Source organism: Zea mays, chromosome 3 (genome assembly GCF_902167145.1).
Source record: "Zea mays cultivar B73 chromosome 3, Zm-B73-REFERENCE-NAM-5.0, whole genome shotgun sequence".
Classification (NCBI taxonomy): domain Eukaryota; kingdom Viridiplantae; phylum Streptophyta; class Magnoliopsida; order Poales; family Poaceae; genus Zea; species Zea mays.
This window is the reverse complement of record NC_050098.1, coordinates 20,688,624-20,698,383: the sequence shown is the minus strand read 5'-3', so window position 1 is coordinate 20,698,383 and position 9,760 is coordinate 20,688,624. Positions and strand designations below refer to the sequence as shown.

Here is a 9,760-nt window from a genome sequence, read left to right as displayed (position 1 = left end):
GGGAAATAATTAATTAAAGTAGAAACTGCAAAAATGGTTTATTCTATTTATTATTTGCTACATGATATAAATAGAATAAACAACATAGAGCATGTACATAAATTTAAAAATGTACAAAAGTTTATTGATTCAACATGTATTTATGAAAGAAACAGTAATTTTTTTTCTTGTTCATAAACGCACGGCCAAGCAACTTTGACCGGGCTTTAGAAATTGGCTAACTGCCTTGACCGGATCAACAACCGCTCCTTTCTTTTTTCTTCACTAGGTAGGTGCCCGTGCGATGCCATGGAACATAAATTGTGAACCTCTAATGGACTTCATTTGAGACAAGTGATGCTCAAGAAAATGGGGGTAAACTGACACAGCTATCACTTGCATTACTTGCCCTATGCGCAGAAGAATCTGACACAGCTATCACCCATGAAGATTTCCGGTTAACTTGTGGAACCGGACTTCATTTGAGACAAGACAACAATACCAGTGTTGAGCTTGCCACTCTGCCATGGCACACGCGAGAACACGGGATGATCAAGTAAGAACTGAACATAATGCACTAATACAAAAGGCTGGCTTGTGTTCGCTTCCTTGCTCCACAGGAAACATAGCTGATATACAAATCGAGAAGTTTTACATATAGAGTAAAAAAAGGTCCTGCTCTCGTGTTTTCGTGTAAAACTGGATTCTGTTCAGTTCTTACTGTGGAGCAATGCTTCCTAGGTAAAACTTCTCGATTTGTATAACTTCTCGATTTGTATAAAAACTTCTCCATTTACATATTGGGAAGTCTATATGTAAAACTTCTCGATTTGTATATCAGCTATGCTTCCTGTGGAGCAAGGAAGCGAACGCAAGCCAGCCTTTTGTATTAGTGCATTCTGTTCAGTTCTTACTTGATCATCTCGTGTTCTCGTGTGTGCCATGGCCGAGTGGCAAGCTCAACACTGGTATTGTTGTCTTGTCTCAAATGAAGTCCGGTTCCACAAGTTAACCGAAAATCTTCATGGGTGATAGCTGTGTCAGATTCTTCCGCGCATAGGACAAGTAATGCAAGTGATAGCTGTGTCAGTTTACCCCCATTTTCTTGGACATCACTTGTCTCAAATGAAGTCCATTGGAGATTTGCAATTTATTTTTCGTGGCATCGCACGGGCACCTACCTATAAAATACAGAAAACACAAAGAAGTATTTATATTTGGTACGGTACTAAGCACTCACATACGCACACTACAAAACGAATACGCTAGGCTAGGCATGTTGATTGGAAGAGCTCTTGCCATTGACAGCATTGGAAGGGGTCGACTCTATTAGTCATGAAACGACCTACAGAATACAGATTGCATCACAGAAACACCAAACACCAGAAATCAAGTAAGACACTGGGCAACTTGAATGCAGGTAAACCGTACCTGGGGGAGGAGATCCCCCTCACCAGTAATAAAGTTTTAACAGTCAAGAGGACTATGTATTTACAGCGTTTGAGACTGGATCAACCGGCAATGATAGATCAGGTGAATATATGGCGGAGGAGGCCTCCTGAGTAAGAGAACGACTTCTCCGTCTCCTCCAGGCAGTGGTCCTTCTCCTCCCAAGACCAGCTCTGAGGAACCAACCAGTACATGGAAAAGAATTTGACAGTTAGTTTTTCCTTCGAGAATCTGCCGTTCAGTTTAAAAAGCTTTGGTACTTGCGTTTGGTTCCAGGGACTTACCGAAGCGACTTGGTTAAGCTTGTTGCGGACGTTCTGCAGCAGCTGGGAGAGATTGCCCTCCCACTTGTAGAACTCCAGCTCTTTGTTGTTCAGAATCTTCTTGGAAACCTAAGATACCAGGAGCACATGGTACTGTGTTAAATGATACGAGATAATGGAGGAACAGGTAGTTTCAGACTTCTGAACTGCCCAGATCAGCAACGAAAGGTAATCATATTCCTAACCAGAAGTGCACTGTAGTATCGACAAAGAAAAAAGGCACAAGGAATCATATTCAATAGAGAATGCATATGCATGCTTGGGGATTTGATGGCATCAGACACCTGAATGTGCCAATGCTGTGTAAATTATGCTTGCCAAAACAATGTTGTGACATGATGCCATGTACTACTCAGTATTTTGTCATTTTCTCAGAAGGGGGGAGGGTCACCTTTTTGCCAATCATTCGGCCTCCAGCAGTATGAGCAAAGTACATGTTATAGAAATGGCAGATAAAGGCCTGGGGGTCCTCCTCAGACAGATCTTCCAGTAGAGAAGCGTATGTGGTGCCAGGGGCCGATGGTTTTGGAATTGTGTGGCCCTGTTGCCTGAACCATTCCAGATCATTTTTCAGCGCCTCTGATCTCTCCAGCCCAGTATTCCGAAACTCTGCATCTGAAACACACACCACTAAAAAATGTCAACAAGCAGCATCTTTGCAGATCCTGATGAAGCAATCGCCCATTAACTACTACTCCCTCCGTTATTATAAGACATTTTTTATAGATAAATTGTTTTTACTATATATCTAAGACATAGTGTGCATTTAAGTGCACAGTGAAATCTAAATATCTAGAAAACCTAAAACGTCTTATAATTTAGAATGAATGAAGTATGAACATAGATGAACAAATTGATCGCCCAGTAGCAGGGGCATGCATTGGTCGAGGGAGAGGATGCTACGGAAAAATTGATGAGACTTCAACAAAAAATCCGTAATTAAACAAAAAATACGAAAACAGAATTAGTATATGCAACAGATCTTAATTAAGAAATATACACTACAGAAGCGAAACACGGTATAAATAGGGAAACACAATAAGTCAGACAAGGAAACATCAATCATGCATGCAACATATCCTAATTAAGGAATATAATCATGCATGCCCTACAAAAAGGAAACACAGAATAAAAAAACACAATAATCACGCAAAGGGAATGTGCATGCACCCCTTAGCTATGACAAAGGGGCTTCAAGAGGAAAACAACATCATGCATTGGCATGGGTGGGCGGGCCAGTCGTGAAATAGTAGATTTGTTTGCCAGTGATAAAAATGGAGCTTAAAAAGGCCATGTGTAGAACTGCTATCATTTCGCCTCTACGCCTATTTTTTTATCTAGACTGTGGCCACAACTATAGGAACAGTCATGGAATGAAATGATCTTCCACACCAGCACTTATCATTTAAACTAAAAATTCTACGCAACCATACTCAATACATTTCAGCCATAATCTACAAAGAGAACTGTCCTATTGACATGGTAGAATAATTCCTACAGCTGTGACAAAAGGAAGTAAACTCTTTATATTTTATCTTCCCTGCTGTGTTGAGATTGGCAGTTTGAAGTTAAAACTGTCTATGTTTTTGAACTTAAAACTCTCTCCAGTATAGATAAAAAGGCCACGTATAGAAATGCTACCATTTCGGCTCTACACCTAATATTTTTATCTAGACTGTGGCCACAACAATAGGAACAGTCATGGAATGAAATGATCTGCCACACCAGCACCTATCCTTTAAACATGCATTTGTATAGGAACTGAAAATAGGAAACCAATTTTAAACTGTAATGAAATGATCCATAATGAAATGATCTTCCACACCAGCAATTTATTCACACCAAAAAGAACTAAACCACTATGATGTATGTGTGGAAACCAGATTTCTAGCAAATTCAGGAGCTATTTCTAGGACCTAGGAACTGAAAATAGGAAACCAATTTCAAACTGTAATGAAATGATCTTCCACACCAGCAACTTATTCACACCAAAAGGAACTAAACTATTGTAATGTATGTGTGGAAACCAGATTTCAAGCAAATTCAGGAGCTATTTGTAGGACCTAGGAACTGAAAATAGGAAACCAATTTCAGACTGTAATGAAATGATATGTAATGAAATGATCTTCCACACCAGCAAGTTATCTACACCTACCTGTCATGTCAGAGTAGGGCGTGTTGGGAGAACTTCAATTGTCAGGCTGTCTCCAGCAATGAACTTCATTGTTTGTCCATATGATACTTGGTAAAATCTAAAATGGGAGCTACACATACCAAAGCCAAAAAAAGTATGCTTCTCCCCTTTCTCCTTAGGTGCATAAGTACCATATTCTTTTGCAATACAGTTACCTGGCATGTTTGTTGTCTTTCAGTTCAGTTTGGTGTCTTTCAATACAGTTTGATGAGGCTGATAACTAAAAAAATAAACGTCTTTCATTTCAGTTTGTATTGTGATGTCCACTCAAAACCTTCAAACATTTCCCTATATGACAGTCAATTAATTTCACTATATGGTCGCCACTAACAAAATAAATGCCTTTCAGTTCAGTTTGTATAAAATGATCTTGTGGATGCAAGTGTTTTCCATCTGAACTGAAAGCAATAGCAATAGTTGACCTAGGAGGTGGCAAAAGAGAGAAAAACATGGCAAGCCAGCATGCATGGACTGTGATTCTGCCCTGTACACAGTGAGGTTTAAACGAATCATCTAAAAAAAGAAAGATGTGAATAGACTCACATGAGAGGGTATTGCACTTCTGTTAGTTGATGTGCATTGTGTTTTTGTGTTTTTGTGTAGGAATATTGGAGATGTGCCTTCAACACTCTACTCTCGATTGTCTCCAGATCAGTAACTCACTGCAGAAACAAATTTAAGATATGAGGTCCCAAATTCCCAATCTTCAAAACTCACTGTAATTTAGTGTTGCAAGATAATGGGGATGTAACAAGTCCAGTAGTTAATATATCCATGAACTTTGCAATCCCTGCAATAATAGGTGTCCCATCAGTGCCTGTCCCACCTACTATTCTAGCCTGCAAAATGAAATTGAGGATCAAGTTATTTCTTCTAAATCAATGGACATATATTAGTTTATTATTGTTCTATTTGTCTAAAGGAAAGTAGTTTGGAAACATGGTGATCTGCTCCCCAATTCCGTTTCCGCCTGGGCCGCAAATTCCTCCGCCATTGCTGCTCCCCTCGCTCCCCCTCTTCCCCCGCTCGTATAGGGTGCATGTAACAATTACAAGGGAGCATAGTCACACTGATAGAACTATGAAACTTTAAAGATACATTAGTACATACAGATGTATTGATAGCTGTTTTCAAAGAACACATAAAACTTTGAAATAGTATATAGTTAGTTGTCTTTAAAATAGTAAGTAAGGATCTAATAGAAAAAATGGAATTACATATCAAAATTTTGATCTCAGTGAAACAAATAGGAAATACAGAGAACTAAGTAATAACGTAACTGAAACAATTAGAAATAGCTGTCATTAGAGCCCTAATTAATTTTGATGCAACTATTTTCTTTCTATTAGACCACACGAAGAATCAAGCTACCCATCCGCCGAAACTTAAGTTAAGTCGAGTAGCTCTTGTTTAGATTATATCATCAATATATACTAACCTCTTTCTTTTTTGTGTAAGGTCGCTCAAGATCCAGCTGCCTGCGATACTGCACAACAAAGCAGGCAATAATATGGAACAAATTCGTATTTTTATGAACCATCAAGATCGTCCAGATGCCTGCGGTACAGCACAGCAAAGCAGTCAATAATATCGAACAATTTCGTATATTTATGAACCATCATCTATACTGATTATAATTCATGTTCACAACTGTCTTCCTCAGATTCTTTGGATAGCATCACTAAGATATGATAATACATGAAGCGGATGAACACGGATCAATATGGGTCTGTGCCATTACTCTGCATGATCAGTAGCCTAACCTGAGAGCCATCCAACGTGACATCCTTCACATCCAGGACGCGCGATCTCTTGAATAGCGTAGCGACAGCGACGGTCTCGATCTCCCGATCGAACGCGAGCGCGATGCCGCCACCGCGGCGGACGGCGCGCTCAGCCTCTCGCGCGAGGCGGGACGGGAAGAGCGCGCCGGAGGTCGCCGAGGGGTCATCCGAGAACACGAGGTCGAAGGCGCCGTCGGAAAATGGGGGGTGGTGGGGATCCGCGCGGCGGACAAGCGGCGGGAACTCTACGAGGTCGACCCCTATGGCGTCTCTGGTCCCCGCTGCGCGGAACGCGTCGACGGCGTGGCCGGCGCCGGCGGCGAGGCAGAGGACGCGCGAAGGGGCCGCGAGGATGCCGAGGCCGCGGAGCGGTGGGAAGGCGGACGTGGCCAGGGAGGCGGCACGACGTCTCCAGCGCGGGGAGGCGCGGAGCTTAGCGAGGCGGTGGTCGGGCGGGACCAGTCGGCGCGAGGCGGCGTCGCAGGAGCTGCGGGGGAATGGGGCGAGCGAGATGGTGAGGGCAGGCTGGTGGGACGCGGGGAAACAGTAGATGGATGCGTGGCGCAAGAGGTACAAGAGTGAGAGTGTGGCGACGACGACCATCGCTATGGAGACGCGCGTGATCAGCCGTACCGCGTGCCGGTCAATCGCCGCCGGCGAGCGCGTGGTGGAGACGGCCATAGATTGGATCGTCCGGCACGCGGAGGAGGGGGGTCCGACCAGATCGAGGACGGAAGGGGATACGCGGGGCACAGAGGAGCTGAGCGGGGGGGAGGCGGGGGTGACGCGGCGGCGGACGCGAGCGGGGGCAGGGCATCGCGACAACGAAGGAAGGGGATACGCGGGACGAGGGCGAGGATCGCGGGGGCGCGGGGAAGGCGGGGGCACATTTGGTGTGGACGCTGACACTACTCTCTTAATAGAGTAGTATAGATGTGTGGCCACAATAGGCATGCATGGATGCATGCAAGCGAAACTGCCGCTGCTCACTACCATGGCTGCCCTGCTGATGCGGTACTAGGTGTTCCTTTCTTCATGCAGAAAGACCAGGAGACATTGCAAATTCCTATACGCAGGTGCATGCATTGCAGACGGTTGTGCATGCATGTGAATTTTGTTCCAGCCTTCTAGGATGGCAGGATGGACCGGGTCAGACGCCATGCCTCCCAGCTGGTGTGCATAACCACCACTCCGGTGAGAGCTAGCTGCCACGGGTGCCGCGCTTCTAGCACGGACGCAGCACCACGACGGAGACAACAAGTTTGTGGCGCATAGATCACACCAGCGGATCAAGAAAACATACCGCTCGATTGCATAGAGGGAGAATCGAAGCCTGTCGCGTAGGACAGTTCGGCTAGGCTAAAGACCTGCCGGCTTGACGGAGAGTTGATGCAGATCTGATCTAGCCGCAGCAACGTCGAGGTAGAGCGTGCTGATAACGTGTTGAGAACTACGTTACCACGGATCACAAATCTGTACCCTTCCCTCCCGTCAGCAGATTAGGCGCGAGAAGTCGTGGCATAACCGTATCCCTTCCCAGAAGCACCACAGAAAGCACACAATACATAGGATATAGGATTGGGCCTTTGGCCTCTTTCTCTTCTCTGTATTATAAAGGGGTGTACATGTTCCTTATATAGAGATGTGAGACTCCTTAGAGACAAAACAGGTATTTGCCCATATAACCCTAAGTAGAGTTATTTAACAAGCCAAACTGGCAAAGCACAACCAACCTAGCCTACTGTTGTGTGCAGGCCTTTGGCTGAGAATAGATCATGGGTCGGCACGATTCATCTTACCATGTGTCAGGCCCACTCTAGTCATACAGTGCCTAGCTGGATCCAAACCCTGCCTTTGTGCTATCCGTTCGGCCGTGTAAGTTAGGGCCCCTTTGGTAGGGCTTATTTTTCAGCTTCGGCTCTGGCTCATGCAAAAGTTGTGCCAAACACCTCTTTTTCAAATGGCTTCACCAGTGAAGTGCTTTTCCAAAATGAACTAGAGGGCATGAGCCAAAAAAAGTGGCTCACCCGGCTTCAGCTCACGTTATTTTTGCACAATAGCCCTCCCACCAGTCCAAATTATTATTTTTTGGTCCTCCCCTCAATCCCTAGCCACGTACAGGAGAGATATACATATACAAGGGTCTTTCTGAAAAACAACCTATAAGCCGTTTTGCCAAATGATTTTTAGAATAGCTTTGGCTCATCTAAAGAAGTGGTTTCACCTCGTAAGCCAGAGCTAAAGCCGTTTTTGGAGAAGCCAGAGCCCTGCCAAAGGGGCCCTTAATCTTAAGTATTTCCCGCCCATCTGACCTGGGTTTATTCCAACCTTTTCAGCCTGTCACACACGGCGGCCCTCCTTCACGATCCGGCCAGACAGTTGGGTATGCCGGCCCATCTCTTTGCACCCCGACCCACTACACCTTTCCAACACATCACGCACGACGCCAATGCAGTGCCCACGCAACACCAACCCATTCCCACCGACTCTAGAAAACTCGTGCTAATCCGCGCTCGTTTTTTAGGAAGGAAAAGGCTTCGCGACTCATCCGACTGGCGCTAGAACAAGCAGGAGACATCACTCCTGGACCCTTCACGACGCGCCCAGCAGATCGTCGATCTGCTCTTATAAAACGCGGCGGCAATCGAGCAATCACTTTCCAAGTTCAAGCACCTGGCTACACATATCTCCTAGAAATCAAGCAGCGTCGAGTTTCTCCAGGTCCGAATCAGTGATCCGATCGCAAGAAGCAAGCAACAATGTCGCCGGCGAGCAGCAGCAACCCGCTGTCGCTGGACTTCTGGGCGTCGTCCGCCGACCCGTTCGGCGTCGTCCGGCCGCTGGCGGAGCAGTGCCCCGTCCTCACCAACGTGCGCGTCGACTGGAAGGAGACCCCCGAGGCGCACGTGTTCAGGGCCGACCTTCCGGGCGTCAGGAAGGAGGCTGCCAAGGTCGAGGTGGAGGACGGCAACGTGCTCGTCATCAGCGGCGAGCGCGCCAGGGAGGAGGAGGAGGCCGGCAAGGACGAGGCGTGGCGCTGGCGCCTCGTCGAGCGCAGCAGCGGCAGGTTCCAGAGGCGGTTCCGCCTGCCGCGCGGCGCCAGGCTGGACCAGGTTCACGCGTCCATGGAGAACGGCGTGCTCACCGTCACCGTGCCCAAGGAGGAGGCCAAGAAGCCGCAGGTCAGGGCTGTCGAGATCTCTGGTTGATCGATCCGTTCACTGCATGCATTACGAGTGCCCGAGCTGTACTACAGGTAGTATAACTTTTCGAAATTCGCTGGTAGGACATCTGCCAAGCAAATACAAACTGTCTATCTGTCCATCGTTCGTGTATGGAAGTGTTGTGCTTTTGGTGTCAAGTACGTCTGGCCAGTGTTTTGTGTCTATGTGATGTGTAATGCATCTGTGCTTTTCTTTTTGCTGTTGACTGTTGTGTGTATCAATTATTCGTGCAGTCGAACAAACGATTGTGTTCCCCCAACTTGGAAGCTCAGGCGACCAGCTTGTGATGAGCTGAGCCTGCAGCTACCTCTACATTATCCATGTGTTTGGTTAGGTACATGCGCTCGTGCAAAACTCTACAGATACAAAAATCAGACAACTCCATGTGTTTGGTTGCTTGGATGTGAGTTGGGCCAGGCCAGACTCATGCAAAATATTGGCCTCAGCCAGCTACCTCTACATTATCCATATGTTTGGTTGGGTACATGCGCCCGTGCAAAACTCTACAGATGCAAAAATCAGACAACTCCATGTGTTTGGTTGCTTGGATGTGAGTCTGGGCCAGGCCAGACTCATGCAAAATATTGGCCTCAGCCAGGCCCGTGGGATACGACCAAAAGGTGCGTTCCACGCGAGCCAGGCTGCGCTCGAGCTCTCCTCGCACTAGGGTTTCACCGCCGTCTCCTCTCCCCTCCCATCTCTCCCTCTCACGTCTCTTCTCCCCCTTGAGCTCCCACGCGAGCAAGTTCTCGCGTTTCCTCTCCCCCTCAAGCTCTCCGTCGAGCTCCCCCCTGCGAGCAAGCTCTC

General features: G+C 46.5%; 2 protein-coding genes across 3 annotated transcripts; one reads left to right on the top strand and one right to left on the bottom strand.

The window, feature by feature from the left end:
• Positions 1 to 1,368: 1,368 nt before the first annotated feature.
• Positions 1,369 to 6,473, bottom strand: LOC103649812 (uncharacterized). Of its 2 annotated transcripts, XR_004857093.1 has the most exons (5): positions 5,709 to 5,783; positions 4,489 to 5,502; positions 2,143 to 2,366; positions 1,713 to 1,820; positions 1,369 to 1,601 (listed from the first exon to the last, which is right to left on the bottom strand). XR_004857093.1 is itself a non-coding variant. In XM_008675522.4 (4 exons), the coding sequence occupies exon 1, from the start codon at positions 6,408 to 6,410 to the stop codon at positions 5,664 to 5,666; it is 747 nt and encodes a 248-aa protein (XP_008673744.1). In that variant the 5' UTR covers positions 6,411 to 6,473; the 3' UTR covers positions 1,369 to 1,601; positions 1,713 to 1,820; positions 2,143 to 2,366; positions 4,489 to 5,663. The 2 variants fall into 2 exon arrangements, 1 of the variants encoding a protein (XP_008673744.1); XM_008675522.4 differs by having other exon boundaries at positions 4,489 to 6,473.
• A 1,936-nt stretch (positions 6,474 to 8,409) lies between these two features.
• Positions 8,410 to 9,411, top strand: LOC100282956 (16.9 kDa class I heat shock protein 3). Its single transcript, NM_001175171.1, has one exon. The coding sequence runs from the start codon at positions 8,489 to 8,491 to the stop codon at positions 8,936 to 8,938; it is 450 nt and encodes a 149-aa protein (NP_001168642.1). The 5' UTR covers positions 8,410 to 8,488; the 3' UTR covers positions 8,939 to 9,411.
• The last annotated feature ends 349 nt before the right edge of the window (positions 9,412 to 9,760 follow it).

Excerpts from the sequence above, each read along its gene's own strand:
- LOC103649812 (XM_008675522.4), bottom strand. The coding sequence starts at position 6,410 with ATGGCCGTCTCCACCACGCGCTCGCCGGCGGCGATTGACCGGCACGCG.
- LOC100282956 (NM_001175171.1), top strand. The coding sequence starts at position 8,489 with ATGTCGCCGGCGAGCAGCAGCAACCCGCTGTCGCTGGACTTCTGGGCG.